Genomic DNA, 24,944 nt, shown 5'->3' with positions numbered 1-24,944 from the left:
AGTTTTGTGTTAGAAATTGTGAACTATCCATAAATGATAGAAAGGAAAGCTGTGGATCTGACTTGTCTGGACCCCTCTTCCCGACAGCTAAAGGTCCCGAAGCTTCTGTGCATGTGTGGGATTCTCTACTTTACGCACATTCTCTGCTCTACTTGTTGAGAACAGGCTACTCTGGCAAATTATGTTTGTTTAATAAAGTTTGAACAACGCTGAATCAATGTCTGCAAGGTCACATAATGATAGTATTCTACATAACAGAACCGACTATAACAGCATAGTACAACGTTACTGTAAGACAAAAAAATACCACCTATTTTCTTATTCGATTTCAGGGTGATTGTGCAAATGGTCAAATTGTTTAGTCATGTGGCCAAAACTCAACAGTGTGCGCCACTATGCAAAATACAGTTGAAGTCAGAAGTTTACATACACTCAGGTTGGAGTCATTAAAATTAGTTTTTCTATCACTCCACAAATTTCTTGTTAACAAACTATAGTTTTGGCAAGTCGGTTAGGACATCTACTTTGTGCATGACACAAATCAAATCCAATTTTATTTGTCACATACAGTGCCTTGCGAAAGTATTCGGCCCCCTTGAACTTTGCGACCTTTTGCCACATTTCAGGCTTCAAACATAAAGATATAAAACTGTATTTTTTTGTGAAGAATCAACAACAAGTGGGACACAATCATGAAGTGGAACGACATTTATTGGATATTTCAAACTTTTTTAACAAATCAAAAACTGAAAAATTGGGTGTGCAGTAATCAAACCTAACAATTTCACAACAACTACCTTACACACACAACTGTGAAGGAGTGTAATTTTTCCAACAATTGTTTACAGACATATTATTTCACTTATAATTCACTGTATCACAATTCCAGTGTGTCAGAGGTTTACATACACTAAGTTGACTGTGCCTTTAAACAGATTGGAAAATTCCAGAAAATGTCATGGCTTTAGAAGCTTCTGATAGGCTTCAGGCTTTGACATAATTTGAGTCAATTGGAGGTGTACCTGTGGATGTATTTCAAGGCCTACATTCAAACTCAGTGTATCTTTGCTTGACATCATGGGGAAATCAAAAGAAATCAGCCAAGACCTACAAAAAATTGTAGACCTCTACAAGTCTGGTTCATCATTGGGAACAATTTCCAAATGCCTGAAGGTACCATGTTCATCTGTACAAACAATAGCACGCAAGTATAAACACCACGGGACCACGCAGCTGTCATACCGCTCAGGAAGGAGACGCGTTCTGTCTCCTAGAGATGAACGTACTTTGGTGTGAAATGTGCAAATCAATCCCAGAACAACAGCAAAGGACCTTGTGAAGATGCTGGAGGAAACAGGTACAAAATGATCTATATCCACAGTAAAACGAGTCCTATATCGACATAACCTGAAAGGCCTCTCAGCAAAGAAAGAAGCCACTGCTCCAAAACCGCCATAAAAAAGCCAGACTATGATTTGCAACTGCACATGGGGACAAAGATCGTACTTCTTGGAGAAATGTCCTCTGGTCTGATGAAACAAAAATAGAACTGTTTGGCCATAATGACCATCGTTATGTTTGGAGGAAAAAGGGGGAGGCTTGCAAGCCGAAGAACACCATCCCAACCGTGAAGCACGGGGGTGGCAACATCATGTTGTGGGGTGCTTTGCTGCAAGAGGGACTGGTGCACTTCAAAAATAGATGGCATCATGAGGATGGAAAATTATGTGGATATTTGGAAGCAACATCTCAAGACATCAGTCAAGAAGTTAAAGCTTGGTCGCAAATGGGTCTTCCAAATGGACAATGACCCCAAGCATACTTCCAAAGTTGTGGCAAAATGGCGTAAGGACAACAAAGTCAAGGTATTGGAGTGGCCATCACAAAGCCCTGACCTCAATCCTATAGAATATTTGTGGGCAGAACTGAAAAAGCGTGTGCGAGCAAGGATGCCTACAAACCTGACTCAGTTACACCAGCTCTGTCAGGAGGAATGGGCCAAAATTCACCCAACTTATTGTGGGAAGCTTGTGGAAGGCTACCCGAAAAGTTTGACCCAAGTTAAACAATTGAAAGGCAATGCTACCAAATACTAATAGAGTGTATGTAACTTCTGACCCACTGGGAATGTGATGAAAGAAATAAAAGCTGAAATAAATCATTCTCTCTACTATTATTCTGACATTTCACATTCTTAAAATAAAGGTGTGATCCTAACTGACCTAAGACAGAGAATTTTCACTAGGATTAAATGTCAGGAATTGTGAAAAACTGAGTTTAAATGTATTTGGCTAAGGTATATGTAAACTTCCGACTTCAACTGTATGTGCTTCGATTGAAACTACACACAGTCAGGCTATGCTACAATTTGTTAACACCATCTACTTTAAAAATTTGCTTGCTGTACATATTCAAAACAATACTGTAGGCTACTTTGAAACAACACTGTAGACTACTTCGAAACCACACTGTAGGCTACCTCGAAACAACACTGTAGGCTACCTCGAAACAACACTGTAGGCTACTTCGAAACAACACTGTAGACTACTTTGAAACAACACTGTAGACTACTTCGAAACCACACTGTAGGCTACCTCGAAACAACACTGTAGGCTACTTCGAAACAACACTGTAGACTACCTCGAAACAACACTGTAGGGTACTTTGAAACAACACTGTATAACTCAAGAAGATCTAAATGCATATCCAGATGAAACTGACTGAGATCAAATGGTTACGATGCAGATGCTGCATAGACATTTCACCAGGAAACAAAACCCCAAAAAATTATTCTGTGAGAAATGTGGGAGGGTGACCACAAAAATGTGTGCGTAAAACAAGCACCTTTTGCCAGTGTAGCCTGTTCTCTACGAGTAGAGCAGAGACGTGTGTAAAGTAGAGAATCCCGCACACACGCAGAAGCTTCGGGACCTTTAGTTGTTGGGATGAGGGGTCCAGAAAAGTTGGATCTGCAGCCTCAGCTAGTCCTGGATAGACTATTTTAGCTCGTTTTGACGGCAGGGAAATATAGCCAATTTTCAGTGCGGCCTTGAAGACCAAACGCGGCCCTCAGCAATGAGCCATGTGGAATATTTCATCAGAGAACACTGGACGCAGCCTTTGTCCTAGGAAGCCTGGGTAATATGCAGCCTGTCGGAAATGTTTGGCTGTGGGTCATGGGTGTCCATGCCTCTGATATGGAATGGACTCAGGAGATGCAAACACCTGTGTTTGGCAACAGGTTGAATCTCCCTGGCCCAGCTTGTGATGTGTGTCAGTTCTGACCTAGTTACCAAAGTTTGTTTCCTTTTGTGAAACAGGCCTACACTACCATCATAATACTGACTCTATGAGAGAACTTCAAAAGGCTAGTTATTTCAGTAGGCTTGGGTACAACCTCAGTGAATTGGAAGCTTAAAGATAGGCCCCTTTATCAGTATTTGCCGTCACGCTTGAGCCTCCTGTGATTACTGATGTGTGGTGACATGGATATCCCAGATTATGAAGGCTAACAGAGAGCTGTTTTGGACACCACTGTGTAGCCATGGTGGATTGGTCTCACTCCAGCGAGCCAAAATGGATTCCATGACTCCCTAGCTTGCAGCACCATATCTATGTGGTTGTTGTGATGGGGGACTGCAGTAGTGATGGGGGAGTTTGGTCAGGGGTTCTGCTTGGCCAATCTGAGATGCAGGGCTGAAGAATGGCAGGCGTTGCACAGGGGAACCCGTTGTGTTCTGGAGATAATAATCAAACAGCATATGGTTTGTGAGCCCATGTGGTCGCCAGCTCCAGCATTATCAGAGAAAGGCCCACTTCTATATCCTGGAGCTTCCTTTGTCCGGAAATGTCAAGATTTGAATTATCACCCCAAGGAATCCGGTGCAATTCGGTATTGTTTTATTAGAGTCCATTTCTGGCCCGGGGTCCATATTTCATGTTTTGAAGTCTATAATTCCTGGTGCATGACCAGAGATCACCCCAATGTCATATACCCCCACTCCTTTCATATTGGGAGGTTTTACATTAAAAGGCCTTATTTTACACAGTCATGGATGATGACTGTGGCCAGATGATCCGCCAGACAATCGTCATAATTGGATCTGGTGAAGTAGGGAGAAGTAGTTGGAGACTGATTGGACGGGCTTGAGGCACATGAATGATGTAATACTTCTATAACATGTCTCGAACGTGGAAAGGCTGTTCTTGAGTGTAATCAAACACTCATGCATTTTGATGTTAAGCAGAGAATTAAATCATCCTCATTGTCCTCATAATATACAATAGGTAATATTGTTGAAAAAACTCAACCTCTCATCTAGATGTTCTCAGCGCAAATCATTTTCTGACTGATCAATTCAGAAATTCCCTGAGCTTTTCCTCCTCTTTTCAGAAAACCTGAGGCTGTACCTACCTGAAGTTTTCTCATTTGGCCTGTGAGTGGAGCCTGTTGAGCCCCTAGAGTAGAGTGTAAGATGGAGGCTGGACATGTTTTCTCTGAAGAGCTGACTTCCCCGTGTTTTGGAATGCCCTGGAGCAAGTGTTCCTTATGGGAGTTCTCTGAAATGAGACATGCCTAATTTCTGCTGTGGACTGTGAGAGAGTCCATATGCTCCAGTTAAATGGGATATGGAGACAAACAAGGCCTGTTCCCTGTTTATTGATGTTGTATAATGTTTTTTGAGTGTGCGTGTGTACATGGAGGGGGTCACTACGCCACAGAGGTTTATTATTGTGTGTGTAACGTGACGGGTCTCTTCAGACTGTTGTGTATGTGCTTTACGCAGCCATTCAAACCTATTAGTTAGACAGTGTTTTGACATCCATTTCAGAGATCCACTTTAGAACATCACAACACTCTTTTGGTTGAATCAATACACAAATAATGTATGCTTTGTGGAGCCGTGAACTTTGGTGTGTGTGTGTGTGTGTTTAAACAGAGCCGTTTCAGTCCCTTTCTCATTCTCTGGCCTTTTTTCCCACATTGCATGCATCCTACAGTGGAATAGGTTCCCAGGTGGAAACAGATCTCAGTCCTGTCTCCCAAAGGGAGGGGGAGCTGGAATCTATGCACCTTGATTGACTCTCCTGGAATGCAAAATCTGATTCAAACCTATCCACCTCTTTGTCCATGTCACCCGTATCCATGGAGAACAACTGCTGTTGGCAGGGCAGGCCCAGAGGCCCATAGCAGCCCTACCTGCCAGTCTGAGACCAGCGCCAGCAGTGTTTTTGAGAGAGACCAGTAGGCAGATTTAGGACTTGTTTGGTCTATGGGAGAGATCCAGTCTCAGGGGGGACCCTTGGAAGTTTGGGTTTCAGGGGTTCACAGCTGGGGTGGCATGTGCAGGGTATAGGGGGGAGTTGAGGTTTGCAGAGGTAAATGCCTGAGCATTCAGTGGATATGAGAGGCAGATGAAGATCACAGCAGGTCTGTCTTCTGTGTAGCAGCGGAAGACATCTGGAAAGAGAGAGAGAGAGAGAGAGAGCGGTGGATGTTTGTATTGACAGAGCAGGTTCTGGGAACTGACTCTGGTCAGTGTTGTCTGTAGTTACGGCCAGACAGGGACAGATGAGACTGAGATGAGAAATTCAGCTTTTTAAAATCTCTACAGATTTAGAATGAATGGCGCCTCCCCTTTGACATCCCCATGACGACGTGACGCAAATATAGAACCAAGCCAGAGATACTCAAAAAGATTCTGCCGTTCTCAGAAATATGAACATGCCACCGTCCCATTTTGATTATGAAACCTTTATGAAACCTTTTTTTAACCTCAAATATTGAATCCAATAATAACCTGATAATACCCCCACCCACCCACCCACCCACCGACCCACCCACCCAAACACACACATACACACCTTCAAGTAGACCAGGTCACCAACCATATTACTCACTGAAAACGTTAAGTTGTCTTTGGTGCCACACAGCTCAGAGCTTATCTTTATTGTGGTCCTTTACTCCAGTGTGGTTGTACAGGATTTAATTTAGAGATGCGTGAAGAAAATGTTATCATGACCCTGGCAACAGTCCTTAACTAAGCAATAGGGATCGGTGCTAATAGCGGTAACAATTTACAAACAGCATTAGGCATGGTTCATGTTTGATATTTTTTTGTTCTTGCTCAGTTTTATGAGACAAATCTCAGAACCTCTGTTCCAGCTGAAAGGGAGGAGGGAGTAGTGAGAAGGGGGAGATGGGGTTCAGGGGGGTTGTGGTTGAAGGAATGTAAGAATGTCTTGTCAGTCATAACTCCACTCTGCTGGACGTACGCTTGTGTTTGCGGCCAAGTCTGTTTTTCCCATTTAGGCTTCCACCTTCTCGAGGACGAAACCTGATGCTTCGTGTGATTTGGGTTTTTAACTTTAACTGTTTGTCTTTGCTGTGGACATGTCATCCTTCATCAGGCCTGTGTTTATTTTGATATTCTGTTTGGGGGGGGGGGGGGGGGGTGACAGAAATAGACAATTGATTGGGCACAGTCTTGATATTTCTCAGGGGAAGTGCAGTGATATCCTGTGGTCTGAAGTCCTCCATCTTGGTCTGAATGTGCTTGGTCATAATTTGTGGAAATTATATAGCAGCACCAATAAACATTATTTATGGGAAAATGCAGAGTGACTGGCCCGAGCTTCGTAGACAGACGGGACATCATTCTTTATTTCTCAGAAGCCACACTAGACCTTGACATAGTCCCAAAATGTTTTGCTTGTCAGCAATCAAGTTTTCAAGATACAGTATGTAACTTTCAAAATACAGAAATCATCCCTGTATGATGTATTCTGCATCATATGATGCTGCGTTTTGTATCATATAATGCAAAATGCATCATATGGGGAGGATTTCCGTATTTTGAAAGTTACATGTCTTGAAAACTTGATTGGGAATATGTCAACAATGGACTAATGAAACAAATAGCAAAACATTGTTTTGGGGTGGAAATTTCCTTTTAAGCGATTAAGTTAAGTGTTGCTGCATTGTTTTGAAATGTTAGTAGATTGTTTACAGCCATCACAGCTGTGTGTTTGATTAATTTGTTTGGCCACAGGATCCACTGCTTTGACTAATGAGCCCGATGACAGTTTCCAACACATTTCCAACACATGAGCCTCAACTTGTGACATTGCGGTGTCCACGCTAATGACAAACAGCAGACTTAGTGCAATGGACCTTTTCTCACTACTGACATTGTAACATACTGTAGATGTGGCTGCATACCTGTGGTTGGAACACTGGATGCTTTCCTAATTCTAGCTCTTTTCTGACTTTCAGGGTCCTCTGATAGAGTGAGGTAAGGGGACATGAGGGACCATTAGGGAGGGAGAGGGACGGGGCAGTTTGTAGACAGGGTATTATTTCAGAGTATCCGAAGGCCAAGCTTTGCAGCAATTCTTCTGTGAGGCAAAATAGGCCCGGCAGGAGCTTAGATAGAATCAGAAGCTCATCTTACTGTTCTCCGAGCTGCAGGAACACTTCAAGGACTCGGTGCACATTGGTGTCCAACTGGTAATAACTCTAGCATCGGGGCTGGATACATTCTGGTGTACATGGAGATAACCCCAGGCACTGGCAGTTAGCTTTATTACCTTTGACAGTCTTTACTGCTCAAATATCAAACACATAGAGATACAAATCTTTTAAGACAGGGTAAAATATTTTTGCTCGTACACTGTTTTTCCTTTCTAGATTTGTAGGCCTACAATTCGGGGTTGTTCCTCTTATAATCAAACTCAGGCCGTGTCTCTATGGGTCCCTTTAAGCAAGTAAGATTTGAGTTGTTTATACCACTGCTGGCTCTGTTTTTCTAATTATCCAACAGCCAATACTCATTTAAAGCCCCTTTTGACACTGCTTGGTGTGTAGTGTAAAGCTGGCCAAATGCCAACCCTTGGTAAAGACGCACATGGCACACATGGCAAAGACATTGAGTTCTTCCCCATTTATTTCAGCAATGCAACCAATGTCTGCTCTCGGAGCTTCTGTTTTAATAACTTCAAGCACGGCAACCCCCCCCGCCCCCCCCCCCCCCCCCCCCTTCTTTCTCTTGTAACCCTATAGGAAGAGGCATTTGCTCCTAAAATCCACATTGCACCTCATTTTTGCTCTTGGCAGCAGAGTCGTTGGTTATGAATTGAAGTGGGGATTGAGCCTCCAACCCGGTGGTCCTAGGAGAGTTCTGATGTCTGTGCTATGTCACCAGTGTGTCTTAGCTGGGTGGATGCATTTGTCTAACTCGGCACTGAAAGATGAGAGAAGTCGTTATGGAAGTGGAACCTCAGGGAACCTAACAAGCTTGTTTTGGTTGTTTTAAGAGCTGGAGAGGTTATGAATATGACTAATTGCCATGTAGAAGTCAAGCTGTGATTTGGACCAAATTATGAAATATGTCAGCAGCACACTGAGATATATGGAGCACTGATGTCATATATAATATGCTAACTGCAGCAACCCTTGGTGGTCACAGCCAAGAAAAGGTTCTTAGCAGTAAATCCATAATGTCAGCTTGAAAAAACGAAGGATTATAAGAGTAAACATCAACTGCAAGGTCTTACGTATTCATTAATCTTGAAACACTAGAATTGTATGCATAACAGTCATTTGCAGACATGACAAAATATTCCATAGATATGTCTTGGCGACCTGTTGATATGGTTTATGTACCGTACCTTACCTTGTTTGTTTTTGTAGGTCTGTTTTTACAGGGGTCAACTGTTGATTCATTCATCAGATTTTGAAAACAATAACACACACCTAGATCACGTCTCAAATCCATCTCTCAGCAAAGCCGTCAGTGGATATGCATACACATTAGCCCTGAAAGGATGAATGGAGGAATGCTAGCTTGCATAATGCATTTACTGCTGTAAGCATAAAACATTCCAAAGTGCTCAAATGTTTTGTCCCCCGTTGTAGAGACGTTGTTTTAACTTGACCCACATTGCCATTTTTCTTGGGTAAATAATGTTTGTGGGTCAAGGAGTGCTGGGGTTTCCTCTCATTGACGCCTCCTGCCTGTGTGGACAAGAGGAAGAGCATGGCGCCTTGTTGCCGCTAGCTATGTACTGTAGCTAACAGTCGTATGCTCCATGGCCCACCATGCAGATGTGCCAGGCCTATTATTAAAAAGCTGTAAGAGAGGAAGTACTGTAAATTCATGTTATTGTTCCTAATCCAAATGTAGGTACTGGCATTGAGGTAACCTTTAGGCGGCAAACTATTTGGACAGATTGACAAGCTTTCCCGAGATAATATCAAGTCCTAAGCATTTTATTTGGGGAAGTAGGCATGGTAAATAATCGCAATTACGCAATCAGATGAGAGGAAATCACGAGAGCCCTAACAGTTTCCCTATCATAGGCTTTTTGCTCCAGTAATTCTTTGCTAAGCATTGTATTTAGCTCTACAGTACTATACCAAATCCCTCCCAATAAACCCTAGCAAACAGAGCACTGGGTCTGCCCTTAAACCTCTCCACCTCTGACAAAACTAAACTCACCCACTTTGGGCCCCGGTCCAAAAACTACAGGATAATGTCCAAATAACTCCTGATGTTTTTAAACATAAGCAAATGAAATGTAGCTGCCACGTGCTCTCCCAGCCATGCATTCAAATCCCTCCGAGTTGTTTCATTTGGCTGATAACAAACAGCTTTAGGAAGTGCGCAGTGCATGACATATGGGTTTTCATGACAGGCCCGTGGACTTGTGAAGGTTGTTTAACAGCTACATTAAGGCCTTCTAGGGTTACAGTGGGAGCATCCTCGAGAAGGCGTTGGAGGAGGCTTTTCCGGAGTTCGCTGGTAAAAGCTCCTGAAACACAGCACGTGTTTGCTCGGTGGACTTTCCATGTTTCCCGCGGTCCCTCCCTGTTTTAAAGTAAGTAAGAGCCTCATTTCTTTAGCATCTGCCGGATAATGCAGGTGTTAGTACAATCCTAGCCCTTTTTGTTGATCATAGCTTTATTTGTGTGAGCCTGAACCGCAGACCAGTAGCTGTGGTGTTTTAAGAAAGGTGAGGTTGCCCTCCATTTCACATTCCTGTCTTTTCAAAGGCCTCCTCTGGCAATGAAGTCAAATCGCCCCCCCCCGCCCCGTGCCACTTTGGTGTCCTGTTAATTCATGGCCTTAAGGTCCAACAACAGCTCCGTCTGTACAAAAGAAAATCAAGTCGGCTTGAATGAAACTTCAGTACAATTTGAATGCAAACCCGCTATTAAGTCAATGAAAGAGGAGACAGGGTGAACCCTCATTAAGACCAATGCTCAGTTGCAAAAGCCTGATGGTGTATTTCCAATGATTATGTGAATTAGCAAGTCAGGGAAATGTAACCTAGTATCCTGCAGCACTGCTGTTTAACCTAATTGTCTAATGACATAGTTTATGCTTTAAATGTATGTTTCAAATGCTCTGGGTACAGTGTTAGTTACATAGTGTGGCAGCCAGTGGGGAGTTGTACTGCCACTGACTAGAGTGGTATACTACGAAGCAAGCTAGATCTACTCAGGCTTTTATAAAGCTAGCTTCACATTCCAGGTCAGGCTTCAGCCATACTACGGTGATGGATATTGCTCGCCCTCTTGCTGCCAACTCTAGCAGGCTTGCAATGTCGCACATGGCTAATCGAATGGCCCCCTCTTAATTGAGACAATGCTGAAACATAAATCCATGGGCAAGTCACTGCCACATTTTAATTTTCGGGGAATGAAAGAAAGGTTATCTTGCAAATTGCCTTCTGAATGGTGTGAAATAGGCTTTTAGAAGTGCCGTCATTGGTGTGCTTATCACACTCCTATCGCACCTTCTGTGGAACAGCTTGTTGCGTTGTGGCCATACAGTTTAATCAATAAAATGGCTTTGGAACCTCTTACCCTGGCAATTTGACTGTTAAACTCATGGGTATACTAACAATGGCTGCCAGTCTTGATTTGAATGGGAACTGCCATCTAAGGATTATGTTTCTACTATGGTTGGTTGCTTGACGCTACAGTAGGTAGTGTGTATGGCCCACTACGTCACTGGGGCTGAGCTCCCTGCCATCCAGGACCTCTATACCAGGCGGTGTCAGGAAGGTTCTAAAAATGGTCAAAGACTCCAGCCACCCAAGTCATACTCTTAATTAAATATTTAATAAATCATCTTGCTCAAATGAAGGAGATGTTGACATTCTTTGCGTGAGGGAGGGTATCTGATTACATTGGTCCCCAACTCGTGGTCTAGAAACTTCATTCAGGATAAATGTATTAACCTACCCCAGAGCAGGTTAGTTCTGAAGGATTCATTGCCATATAAAATGTGCCTGGCTAAAAGGTGAGCCACTTTCGTGGTACCGTGAACTCAGTTGACCAAAGTCACCTCGCTAATTTCTCAAACCTGGTTTGTGGGATTGGACTCAGAGCAAGGTTTCTGATAGGCGGCTCATGATAGGCAATAAAAGCTCTGTTTTGAATTTACCCTATAAAAAGGTTACAACCTAAATTAAATTAAAATGTTCAGCAAATAACTTGGAAACAGAGCTACCTGCTCGCTCAGGCCTCGCTCTCGTGCTAAACCAGCAGCTGATAAGTGGTGGCTGATCGAGTAGCCAGCCACACCCGTAATGAGTCTTTTGAAGTCAGCTGTGCCTGTGTTCTCATGCCAGTGGGTGCATACCAGGCTGACTAAATGGCTTGTGGTGCTGGTGCCCCTCACGGCGCCACACTTCCTTCTCATGAGGAAGGCTCGTAGATCACCCATCCCAAGGCTTCAAGCGGATGGGCGCATTCCAGGCTGACCACATGGCTTGTAGTGGCACCCCAGTAGTAGGGTAGAGGATTTCTTCTGTGGCAGCTCCAGTGGCACAGTACTTCTTTAGGGCATGAGGGCAGTGACTGTGCAGGCTCTTCTGGTTGACACTGAACAGGCCAGCAGCAAGTCAGCTCCAGCAGACCATCATGGAAGGAAAGTCTTCTTCTGCAGAGTGAGTCTGATAGAACCTGCGCCACGTCCTTAACGGTGGTTTGGTGTGGTCGCAACTATTGTAACTGAGTCAATCATCTTCAGTAAGACCGCATGGGCATCAGGATTCATGGGACGTGGGCATCATTTTCACTGTTAATCCATTTCACAGCTGCCACACCAGTCATCACGACAGCAAGGGCACAGAGTCAAATGGCGTGTGGTTTCTCCACACCATTCATACAGACCAGGGAGGTCTTCAGGGACACTAGTAGACTTATTGGGAACAGAGGGAGATCAAAAGTGCTCCACTGTTCATCTTCAGCCCACCAATTCTTCTCCTAAAGGGAGAAGCGCATGACAACTGCCTTTAGTGACCTTTTCAGATAGTGCTTGCTGTATGTAATTCCACTTTTTTTTTTGGTTCATCTTACATGAAGTCCAGAAGGAACCTTGCACCATTTTCTTCCAGCCACTCATACACCCCTAGGTACAGGCACCATACTTGCAGTTATCTTGTCTTTGCCATCTAAACCCCAAAACAACTCACCATGCCTCCAAGGAGCAATGTACCAGAAACACAACCTAGCTCAAGGTCATCCGGTAGAGCTCTGCCAGCATTTTCCACTGGAGGTGTGGTGCCACTAACCAGAACTAGGCTAGGTTTCAAATAGAGGGTAAATTCAAAACAAAAGCACTTTTATTGCCAAGAAGGTTACAACCTAAATGTTCAGCAAACAGAGCTACCCATGCTCTGAGGCCTCTCTCTCTCTCGCTTTAGTGAGGGAACCCAGCAGCTGATAAGTGTGGTGGCTGATTGAGTAGCCAGCCACACCCTTAATGAGCCTATTGAAGTCAGCTGTGCCTGCGTTCATTTTCAAGCCAGTGGGTGCGTTCCAGGCTGACTACATGGCTTGTGGTGCTGGTGAGGGCATTCATAGGAACACCAAAATACTAATGTACAGCAGCCTACATTTATAGTATCTTTCATCACTAGACATGCAAAACCATTAATATACTGCAAGTACATACAGTACTCACAAGTCAAAGGCGGACGGGTACAGCTATCCGAGGGTATTCAAATAGATTACATATGTCAAACTGATTCCACATAGGGCTGAGTGTCTGTGGGTTTTCGCTCCTCCCTTGTACTTGATTGATGAATTAAGGTCACTAATTAGTAAAGAACTCTCCTCACTTGGTTGTCTAGGTCTTAATTGGAAGGATAAACCTAAAACCCACAAACACTAGACCCTCCATGGAATGAGTTTGACACCACTGAAACAGATCCTGCTCTTGGAATTTAACCAGAACCTGTAATTGGAACTAGATTCCACTGGAGCCACAATTCATTTGTTGCTGTTTCAAGTCCATGATTTAAATAGAGGAAAATATGGCGGTTGTAGAAACAAAGGGAGATTTCTGCACCTCTCCAATAAACCACTCACTTCAATGGAGTGGAGGAAGCCTTTCTGCCCAGTCTGGAGGGCTGTTCAACTTTTAAATGTATTGCTCTCCCTCCCGAGAGCAATTTGGGAGAATAATGGTAAAGTCAGATTAATGGTGGCTTTTCTGGCACAAACACAATGGCGTCTTTGTGGTGATCTGCTTTAAGAGGCACTGTGTAATTATTTAATCTCAGGCTTAGTGACGTTCTCTGGTCCAACAGTTGTTTGGGAAAATATTTCAGTCTCAACCAAGCCAATCGGCATAGGTGTGCTCCCATTTCCTCTCTTTCAGACATTCCAGGAATGGTGATGGACTGAATCAAGATGTTTTAGTTGTGTGTAGAAAGTAAAAGGCAGGTCCTTTCAAACTTTTCAAACTTGCAACCAGGGACTCCCATCATATGTTAGTAAAAAAAATGAAGTCACATTTTGTCTTGTCATGAGGTGAATAATAATTGCGAAGAGAAGTAATCAACATTTTAAAATCAATAGATTTGTTAGACAGTTTCATTACTTTGACCTCTACATTTAATTGGAAAATGATGTGTAAACATAGCTTTCTAGCTAATATGCTATCTTGGCGGTGTAGAGACATTTTTTGCTGTTGTAAAGCTAATTTCCAGCAATTCTACACAGTTTGGCATGGAGCTGAGAGACAATTTTGCAGTTTTAAAGCAAATTTATTGAAATTCTATAAATTTTGCCATGGCTAATGTGTTCCTCTGCTCAAACACAAAATCAATGGTCATGTGTCCTGAATGGCCTTTTTTATGTTTAATTCTACCTGACTGTCTAGCTTTTATTCGATTGTTACTTCTCAAAGATGGTATTATTTAACGTGTATATATATTTATAGTTCAATATCTTTTCTGCATGCTTTCCATCTGGACGTTTAAGTTGACACTGAAACTGTTTTTCCATCCACTTAGATGGCCAGTGGTAATTTAGACAGGCGTACTGTGATCGGTGTTACCCTGCTTTGACAACCAACAACAGAAAGTCATTCTTATTACATTGATAATTTACTTCGCAGCATTTGAAGATTTTCTCATGGTCTGATATTGCAGTGCTTTTACATGTATCCATCAATCTGGTCACTTCTCTCTGCACAGACACACTTCTCTCTGCACACTGTACAGTATGTAAACCATTGGAGGGGGTGGGGCATTTAAATGGGGTATACCATTTGGTTCCCCCACTCCCCCTTAGCTTATTGACTCTTTATCTAAAGTTATTTTCCAATGGCTTCCATGTTCCATGGTAACTAATGGAGCCAGAGTCCCCCATGCATCTACACCCACCTCTTCGCCATGAACAAGCTTATACACTAAACGGAGCATAGGAAATGTGTCTGGATGTGTATGTTTGTGTTCCATTGAAACGTGTACACAATATTCTGCTTTTGTTGGACGGCCAAAGCAATATCACTCGTGGGGTTTAAAAGTCATTTCTCAGTAGTAGTATAGAGCATCTTTTCATGAACATTGGCCTCCCCTCTTTTCACTGTGACATTTTCTCATAACATGACGTCAGCGAAGCATGAGCCAAAAAAAATCGCTCGCGCCTTTAAAACTATGAGCAGTGTTTAACAAGGCAACAAACCTACAAGGGCTCCTTGTGAACGGGTCTGTGAACTGTCACCTTTGGATACACTGAGTGGAGGGCGGGACCTCTGTCTGTATTGGATCTCTCTGCTTCACATTGGCTCCCTCTGGCTTGCTGTCTACTGTTCTAGACATGCTGTCTTTTCACATGGACTCTCTCCCCAGGACCAGCTGAAATGAGCAGAGGAAGGGATTTGTGATGAACTGTTGATTTGTCTAAACGTGATATTTTTGTGGAGCACTGGGAACCTGATAGGGCCGTTGTTAGCGTTTACTGGTTCCCTGTGGATGGCAGGACGGCAGAGGTGCAGGGAGAGGCCAATCTCATTCTTTAAAAGAAGTCAACTAATCTCCCTCGCCTTTAGGACCAGCCGCATATCCATATTTTTTGGGGGAAGCCGAGAAAGTTGTCATATATGACAAGGTTATATATAACCATAGTGGAGAGGCATGAATTTTGCAGAATGATTTTTCCAGATTTCAATAAGAGGTGTACGTTTTTCTCTCATTGACAGAGGTGCAAAAGTTCAGACCCTTTTTATTCTTCAACAGTTACAACCCCCTGAGTAAATCCTGTCCTCTGCTTGCATAATTGCAACTGAAAAAGTGTACAAGTACATTTACAGAGAGCAAAATTTATTGACTGTTACTGCAAAGTATTAGTTTCCCCTCAAAAATCAGGAAATGTGAATGTTTCGTGTCTTGAGCATTATGCGATTTAGGATAGCCCTTCGGTGTGTGTGGTAGAGCAAGTTCTGTTGATAATGAAATTTGACCCTTTTTCTGCCTAAAATAGCCTCGTTAAATTATCACCTGGCTGTGGCACACACCCTGTTGTACTTTTGGCTATTGAAAGCAGTGCCCCCTACTGGTCCCTCCGACACCACTTCCAGCATCAACCTGTCCTGGATGATCTTTAATAAAAGTGCCGAACAACCATACCCAGCCCTGCTTTAAGATGCAACAGGATGAGCGCAAGGGTGTTCTTTTTCAGCATTAGCACTACCATGGTCCATTCAATAGAATGGCTCCAGACTTTCCACAGCACAAAGCTGCAAGGTTCTCACCCTAAAAATGTCCAATGAGACTGACCCCCTGGGTATTGGCTATATCTTACATAAGGCTAAAACAGACAGTGTCCTTACACTGCAGCCTGTTCCATATCACCCCGTGGTTTCTCCTGTCTGGTCTAGTGTATTGGAAACTTTCTACTACCCTTACAGTACATTTCACATTTGTGCCGGCCACTTGTTTACAAGGGCAATTGGAGAAGCAGGGAATCCAGGAGATTGGCTCAGGAAGAGGGGGTTGGGAGGGTATTTTCAGCACCGGAATTCTGTGGGTTATTCCTGGATATATATCGCAGGACACGGATCATCTCAAGATGGTAACCCACCTGCCCATAGGCCTCTGATCTAGTGTACTCAACCGACACGAAAGGTCATGTGAATTTAGCCTCAAGCTAGGGATATGACAGCCTTTTTGAAGTTTTGAGTTACTGTGGATGGATATGAAAATGTCCCCCACCCCTAAAAAAAAGTATGTGTTTTGGTTATTAGTTTTGTAGGAGGAGGTGACGCTGAAACTCTCATTGTGCAGAGAGAACAAGCTTTGTGTCTGTTGTGGAGTTGAAGACAGACACAACTATCACTCAAACCAAAGCTCATTGTCACTGGCGGTCGGTGCTGTTTAAGATGAGGGAGGACATTTATTATTTAATTTGCATGGCCTTATTTCTATTACAGCATATTGGATGGCTGTCATTCACATTCCATTCACCCAGTTCAACGTAACAGCGATAGGTTTAGGCTACTACATGATACTCAAATTTTCCCTATACCCATCATGAGGTTGCTACAACCTAGCCTATGAATGAAAGTTTGCAACGTAGGTGCACACAGGTCGAGACAGACAGTGACACATTCAATTCCGCCTTGCACACTTTTGCCTGCATCTAGCTGATATAGGATGTAATCATTATTCCAAAAGTTGCAAACAAGAGTTTCTATTGGACAAATTCAGGTATGTTTATCCCTGTTTCGTTCCATTTGCTTCCATTTAAGAAACGTTTTTCAATTGAATTGGCGGAATGAATTCACCCGTGATCACACGTAAACACAGTTCACTTTCATAGCAGCCGCGGTGTATTCCTTCTCGCATCTGTGCGCTCTCCTCCTCTCACCTTTTCCCTTCGCTTGTGGACTTTAATGCACAATACATCCACTTTTTTTTGAGCAGGCAAAATAAACTTTCCAAGCCAAACCATATCACAACCGCTACACACAGCCTACATCGTCGTCACCATATTCGCTAAAGTAACGTCATAGTCATCATAGTTAATAGAATTAACACATTAGTAAACCCGCTACAATCATGCAGTAACGTTACAGTGTACAGTCAGTAAGGAGTGACAATAAATTAGTAAAACCAAAAGCTTACCGTGACTTGGAAGTGTTCCAGTGTTGTCTGATAGTCATAGCCAGCTATGTTTGAGCAGGGTGTTTGAGTAGGCTAAACTAGCTAGCTGCATTTGCTAGCTAAGTAAGTGAAACTGAAAGTGAACAAAAGGGACAATCTCTCTATCTCTCTCTTGCTTCTCCTTCATTTTGGAAGAAATTCATTTGCTCAAAACTGTTCAATTATTGTCTTTCTCTCTTTTTGAATGAACAACTCACCACATTTTATGTGCTACGGTGCTAGCTAGCTGTAGCTTATGCTTTCAGTACTAGATTCCTTCTGTGATTCGGTGGACATAATTTCAGTTAATTCCTCAAAAGATCTGATAGGTTGGAGGATGTCCTCCGGAAGTTTGTAAGGGGGTGGGAACCATAATCCTCCTAGGTTTTGTATTGAAGTCAATGTACGCAGAGCAGAACGGAAGCTAGCTGTCCTCCGGCTGCACCATGGTGCTACCCTACAGAGTACTGTAGACCTTCATTGCAAAAAGTGTTTTTTAATCAATTATTTGGTGCCATTTGAATATATTTAGTATAGTTTTATCTAAAAAAGGATAACTTTTAAAATGTTTTACTATTCTTATTTTTATGAAATTCACTGAGGAGGATGGTCCTCCCATTCCTCCTCCGAGGAGCCTCCACTGCCCAGTGTTGGGTAGATACTTGCCCTCTGAACTATTTATTATAAGTGGTGAGGGACGGGGACACGCCCAAGAGATTGCATGTAGACATGCAACATTATACATCCATTTCCGACCGCAACCAGCTCCTTACATAAGCAGGACAACAGGTGTCAGTCGTAGTTTGACAGCATTTAGCTTGACTGAAGAGAAGCTTGGTGCTTGGCTTGCTCGATATCATTGCATCGAAACAACTTCCTCTTTTATGTGTGTGTCTGTCTGTGTTGCATGTGTCGCCTTTGGCCCGTAGCGTGTAAAGCTTTGGCCTCAGCACCCCTGCATTGTATTACTGGACTTGTGTGGGCGCCATCACATGGGCTATATTTGCAGTGCCATGCCTTTGTACCAATGTTGTCTGTAGATGTCCCAGAGCGGCCTGCCGACCTGGCCAACAGGATGTGATGGTGAGCCCAGAATGCTGCTTGAATCAGAGTCCATGCTTGCTTCCCCATGCTTACATGCTGAGGGTTTAGGCTTTTGCGTCTGGGGCTGCTCACCCCCACAATAATTATCGGAGCACCCCAAAATGTTTGCTCCGCCCATCAGTAACTCCGCCTTTGCTGGATGGGCGTGCTTTGGCGAGCATCCCGTCTTTTAGCATTGTGCACGAGCTTGCAACGCAATGCTTCATTTCTGTCTTTTTCAATAATTGAATTATTCCTTTTTTTGCCTGCATATTGAAGACTGGCCAGCACTTCCACACACAGTTCAGCACAGTTTCTCTAGTTTCTAGTTTCATAAGCTGCCAATATCCCTTTCCAGGACATTCCGAGCTGCATATACACAGTCAGTACAGATCTAGAATGACTGTGCAATATGTGAAGATGTTGGCTTGGTATGAGTAGGCCCAGCCTGGGTAAAGGGATATTGCTTTAGTGGGTGTGGAGTGTAACCGGTGACTAACTGCCGGTTGTTTCTCAACCAGGGCGTCCTGGGTCGAGGGGAAAGAGAGGTCGCAATGGTGATCCAGGTAGGTTTACAGTACTGTACCTGCCCTCCACTGTCCATTAGACACCTATAGGCCTGTAACACAAAACAGGTGAAGAAACGTCATAAGCACACTAAATCCAGTGAAAACAGCAATCTCTTCTCACACGTTACGCTGACAATGACCTTGTTGGCGAAGGCAATATAATAAGTGTGTGTATGTGTTTTTTTTAGGACTATATTGTGGCGAGGATATTGGTGAATGTTCCACCAGATTGAGTTTAGTGTTTTGATTCTGCATTGTGATGCAGTGAAAGCAAAACGTGTCAGCCAGGAACGCGATCACCGCCCATTCTGGTGTACCAAACATCTCCTGTGGGTTTTACCCATTCAGGTTTGAAATTCCTTGCACCTAGGTTGACTATAGCCGAGGGTAACGTCCAAAATATTCAGCAGAAGTTGAGACAGAATCCTCCTCAAATACTAGAAACAAAGCCTCACAAAAAACAGGAAAGGAAAGAGTAATGCAGCCCCCAAAGGGAACGTTTTGTCATCCCTGACCAGATCATCTGTTATTCCTGGATGTTATTGCTCATGTCAGACTGATCTCAGGCCTGTAGGAGAGGCCAGACAGTCTGCACTCCCTCTGTCCGTTTGGAGAGTCATTTGGGTAAGGGCGGCTACCTCTTTTAGGGCTGTTTGTCTTACGTCTGTGACAGCTACTTGCAGTAAAATAAGTCAGGTTTAAGAGTGACCTTTAGACTCTGGCCTCCTTCATTACAGTGTGGCTCCATGTCGGGGTTCTCGGGATCCTGAGCCCCAGGATTCTGTCTCCTCCTCACTGAACAGAATACTTGTCGGGCTCCAGACCATTTAACAGACAAACCATCATGTGCCTACTTCCATTCCCATTTTTCACACTGTTTTTAATGCAAACAGTCTGGAAAACCCTCATTATCCAATTTTTTTCCTTCCAGTTCAGTCATTTATTTTACTCATACAATCCTTAACTAGGACCAGACAAATATGCCACTGAGAAGATAATGCTGGTGATTTGATGTGACGTTAAAGGGAAGGGATTTGTCAACAGTGATTTTCCTCACTGTTCTGTGATTGATGTGACGCCATCTTTTGTGACCCTGTCTTGATTTTGCAGTTATTGATTCTGTCTGGTGACTGAGGTCTTTCTGATTAGCCTTCCGAAAGGTCAGCGGGGGGCGTGGTCACAATGTAAGAAATATACCTGCTCCTAGGCTCTGATTACTAGTGGAACATTGCCTCTGTACCTGCCATGTTTTTCTGATGAGAGTTTTAAAGGTTTATGTAACCGTTCAGACGGGGCTCATGGAGTACAACGTAGGAGTGAAATAAAATGTTAATTCAGGGAAGTATTTTCAAAGAACCAGTTTCCAGGATTTCGAGTAAGCATGGCGAGAAGAGAAACTCCATTGAAAGTGCTTTTTATTCCAGGAGAAAGGGTGTCTGTGGAGATGTCTCTGCGCAATGGAAAAAAGTCAATGCAATGAGTAGTGCATTAATCTTAACTGGGTGTGGAGGAAGCTCTTGAGGAGCGACGCCAGTTTGGCGTTGGGCTCAGGCTACAGGCGGTGTAGTGTCATTTGGCATCTTCCTGGCACCAGTTTCCCTCTCTCCATCCCTGTTCTCATCAATCCAGGAATTGGTAGGCAGACAATTTCCAACACTGCCAGGGAGGGGAAACGTCTCAAGGCTAGGAATGACCATCTTATGGGAGGGCTGAGAGAGATTTTGGATAAATGAATATTTTGATTTATGCACCAATTTTCTTGATGGAAAATATGACCTGCCTATATGTGCACAGGTCCCGTATCCACAAAGAGTCTCAGAGTAGGAGTGCTGATCTAGGATCAGCTTTGCATATTAGATCATAATGAATAAGATTGTTCTACTCTGCTTCTACTCTGAGACGCTTTGTGGATACAGTACTCCCTTCTATGCCTTTTAAAGGTGGTTAGAGCGAGACAAAGAGTTTGGAAGAACTTCTCACTGGTCTGATGAAGTCTTCTTTACCTTCACGGGGGCTGGACGAGACATCCACCTTTTGCTATTTGTGTTTTGTAGATGGACTTGGCGAAAACACTGTCTCATAATTAAATAGGCATGTTTGAGTCATGATATTTACTGTTCTATGAATCAGTCAATGGCAGGAAGGTGTTTAGGGTGAGGCATTGTACCGCTCCAGAACAAATCCAAATGCAGACAGCCACTGTAAACTGAACTTCAGAACACTTGAAAAACTTTCCAATTCACATTGACTTAACTCAATTTGATCAATGTTTTTCTACACTGTGTGACTAATTTAAACTTTCTCCCTCTCTTTTGCAGGACCTCCTGTAAGTAGACCCGATGCCTTGTGTGACCATGCAGAGAGTGGTAAAGTGGCTGTGTTTTTGTGTTTGGGAGTGTTTGTACCATGGATAAGTCCTTGAATGTCCAGTGAAATCTCTGTTTGATAGCAACCCCCCCCCCCCCCCCCACACACACACACACATCTTACATGGATGCACCCTTTTGGTGTTGCTGTGCGGTGTGTTTGCAGAGAGCTTGTAAAGAGTGGTGACATGATGATTTTCAAAGCATATCGTTGAGCACATCAAGGCAACTATTTTAACATGGTCATTATAGTTGCTCCTCCTTGCATTGTTTGTGGGGTGGAAAAGCTTTGCGTTCGTAAGTGAATCAGTTTTCCTTATTCAAATATACACGTGACGTCTCTCTCCTTTTAGTGCACGATAATTACATTATCAGGACTGCTAAGCATTTCACTGGTTCGGCTCAGTGGAATATCAAGTGGACTTGACATTATGAATAGCATTGTGGATTTTTATTAGGCCCTTTAACTAAAAGTCACTCCTTGGAAAGTATGAATCATAGGACCACTGAGGAGTCTTTAACGGTGCTTCTGAAGTCAGGAGCCCAGGGGCGTTTTCCACTCCCAAACTCCTCCATCATGCCTCCATTTGAAACACTCAAAGAAGCTTTCTGATGTCTGAGAACATGTCTCCCCTGTATCCTGCCAATACTCCGGGATCCTTAGCCATGTCAGCCTTAGCCTAGCATCTCAGAGCTTACCTTCTGGTTCTGTGGGAGGACAGTACGGAACACCTTGGGCAGGGCGTTAAAATTGGGCACGGCTGCGACCTGGTGCTAAGAGAGGGTGAAGGTCGTGGCCTAGCTTCGGGCCATGGCACTGATTGATCAGTCAGCAGCAGCCAGGCAGGGATGGACATCCAGACCAGGGCCAGGTATAGCCAGAGACAGCCAGGCAGGCCAGGGAGGAGTGGGTTTGTGGGTTCCGGAAGAAGACACTCCAATCAGGTTGGCTGCCTTGCACACTTGATGACAAGTTAATGGTTAGCTATTACATAATGACGAAGTTGGTAGCATGAGGATATACAGATGCACATTTCACTGGGTAGGCATTGCTGTCACTTATACTTTTATTATGTGAACAAAGGAAGGAACCTTTCCAAAAGATTTAGTGGAAGTTTGAGTTCTGGTTGGAATCGTTTTGGAAGTTAAGTGTCATTATGTGCTTTTGTGTTAAACCTTTCCACTTGAAATGCATTAGCTATTGATACGATTACACAAAGAAGCACTGACACTACATGACCAAAAGAATGTGGACACCTGCTTGTCGAACATCTCATTCCAAAATCATGGGCATTAATATGGAGTTGGTCCCCCCTTTTCTGCTATAACAGCCTCCACTCATCTGGAAAGGCTTTCCACTAGATGTTGGAACATTGCTGCATGGACTTGCTTCCATTCAGCCACAAGCATTTGTGAGGTCGGGCACTGATGCTGGGCGATTAGGCCTGGCTCGCAGTTGGAATTCCAATTCATCCCAAAGGTGTACAATGGGGTTGAGGTTAGGGCTCTGTGCAATCGAGTCAAGTTCTTCCACACCAATCTCAACAAACCATTTCTGTATGGACCTCACTTTGTGAACAGGGGCATTTTTATTGCTGAAACAGCAACGGGCCTTCCCCAAACTGTTGCCACAAAGTTGGAAGCACAGAATTGTCTATAATGCTGTAGTGTTAAGATTTCCCTTCATTGTATCTAAGGGGGTCTATTTTTTAACCAGGTAAGTTGACTGAACACATTCTCATTTACAGCAACGACCTGGGGAATAGTTACAGGGGAGAGGAAGGGGAATGAATGAGCCAATTGGAAGCTGGGGATGATTAGGTGGACATGATGGTATGAGGGCCATACTGGGAATTTAGCCAGGACACCAGGGTTAACACCCCTACTCTCATGATAAGTGTCATGGGATCTTTTAGAGAACACAGAGAGTCTGGACACCCGTTTAACATCCCATCCGATAGACGGCACTGTACACAGGGCAATGTCCCCAATCATTGCCCTGGGGAACAGTGCCACCTGTCTGGCCCCCCAACACCACTTCCAGCAGCATCTGGTCTCCCATCCAGTGACCAACCAGGACTAACCCTGCTTAGCTTCAGAGGAAATCAAGCATCAGGATGCAGGGTGGTATGCTGCTGGCCTAGTCCAAACCATGAAACACAGCCCCAGACCATTATTCCTCCTCTACCAAAATGCACAGTTGGCACTATGCATTCGGGCAGGTAGCGTTCCCCGGGCATCCGAAAAACCCCAGATTAATCCGTCGGACTGCCAGATGGTGAAGCGTGATTCATCACTCCAGAGAACTCGTTTTCATAGCTCCAGAGTCCAATGGCGGCGTGCTTTATACCGCTCCAGCCGTGTGGCTGCTCAGCCATGGAAACCCATTTCATGAAGCTCCTGACAAACAGTTATTGTGCTGACGTTGCTTCCAGAGGCAGTTTGGAACTTGGTAGGGAGTGTTGCAACTGAGAACAGAGGATTTTTACACACTACGTGCTTCAGCACTCGGTGGTCCCGTTCTGTGAGTTTGTGTGGGCTACCACTTCGCGGCTGAGCCATTGTTGCTCCTAGATGTTTCCACTTCACAATATCAGCACTTACATTTGACCGCCGCAGCTATAGTGGGGCAGAAATGTGATGAACTGACTTGTTGGAAAGGTGGCATCCTATGACGGCGCCACATTGAAAGTAACTGAGCTCATCAGTAAGGCCATTCTACTGCCAATGTTTGTTTATGGATATTGCATGGCTGTGTGCTCGATTTTATACACTTATCAGCTACGGGTGCTACGAATTAGCCGAATCCACTAATTTGAAGGGGTGTCCACATACTTTTGTATAGATAGTGTCGCTATACACAAGATCCAGAATTGCGCAGGTCCCCCGGAACTTTCACATAAGGAATAGCACTGTGAATTTTTTTATCAAGTTAAGTTTTATATCACTACTTAGATATGAAAAGGGTATTTTAAGAAATGTCCTCTGTGTTTGATTAATTGCCTCAGCTTTTCTTAACACGCTCATCCATATTGTGGCCTTTGACTATTGAGTGAGGAGTTGAGGACAGACGATTTGTATAAATAATCTCTGCCTCTATTTAAATTGGGATGTTATGCTAACACAATTACCCATGTGATTGCAACTGTACAACGACATGAAATTGGTGCTTTCCTGTTCCCCGAAACCGAGGGCTTTGGTCCTTTTAAAAACATAATAGTCTATAATTTTTCATAGGTCACATCACAGGGGCTTGGCCTCCTGCCCTCCCTGTGGCCGTGTGTGTTTAAAACACTCAGAGTTGATGAGAAACACCTTTAGACTTAAATGAAACTAAACAGTTTAAACGCTCTCCATCAAGCTCCACCGTTCTCAAGCTCAGATTCAGGTTCAGCATTGCTCAACACACACAGTTGACCACTATAAAGTGTACATTTCTCTGAGAATAACATATTGTTAAAATTTAATTGCTAACAGGCCT

General features: G+C 43.7%; 1 protein-coding gene across 1 annotated transcript in view; it reads left to right on the top strand.

Moving 5' to 3' along the window:
* Positions 1-19,135, top strand: part of LOC149985630 (collagen alpha-1(XIII) chain-like) — a 50,915-nt gene extending 31,780 nt beyond the window's left edge. Inside the window, exon 3 of the mRNA XM_090184562.1 lies at positions 19,050-19,135. Within this exon, the coding sequence (XP_090040688.1) occupies positions 19,050-19,135 (86 nt within the window). The remainder of the gene's footprint in view (positions 1-19,049) is intronic.
* The last annotated feature ends 5,809 nt before the right edge of the window (positions 19,136-24,944 follow it).

The sequence above is a fragment of the Oncorhynchus mykiss genome, chromosome 1 (genome assembly GCF_057628025.1).
Source record: "Oncorhynchus mykiss isolate SJ-2025 chromosome 1, ASM5762802v1, whole genome shotgun sequence".
NCBI classification, from domain to species: domain Eukaryota; kingdom Metazoa; phylum Chordata; class Actinopteri; order Salmoniformes; family Salmonidae; genus Oncorhynchus; species Oncorhynchus mykiss.
The sequence above is the reverse complement of the archived record's forward strand: the minus strand, read 5'-3'. Positions and strand labels throughout refer to the sequence as shown.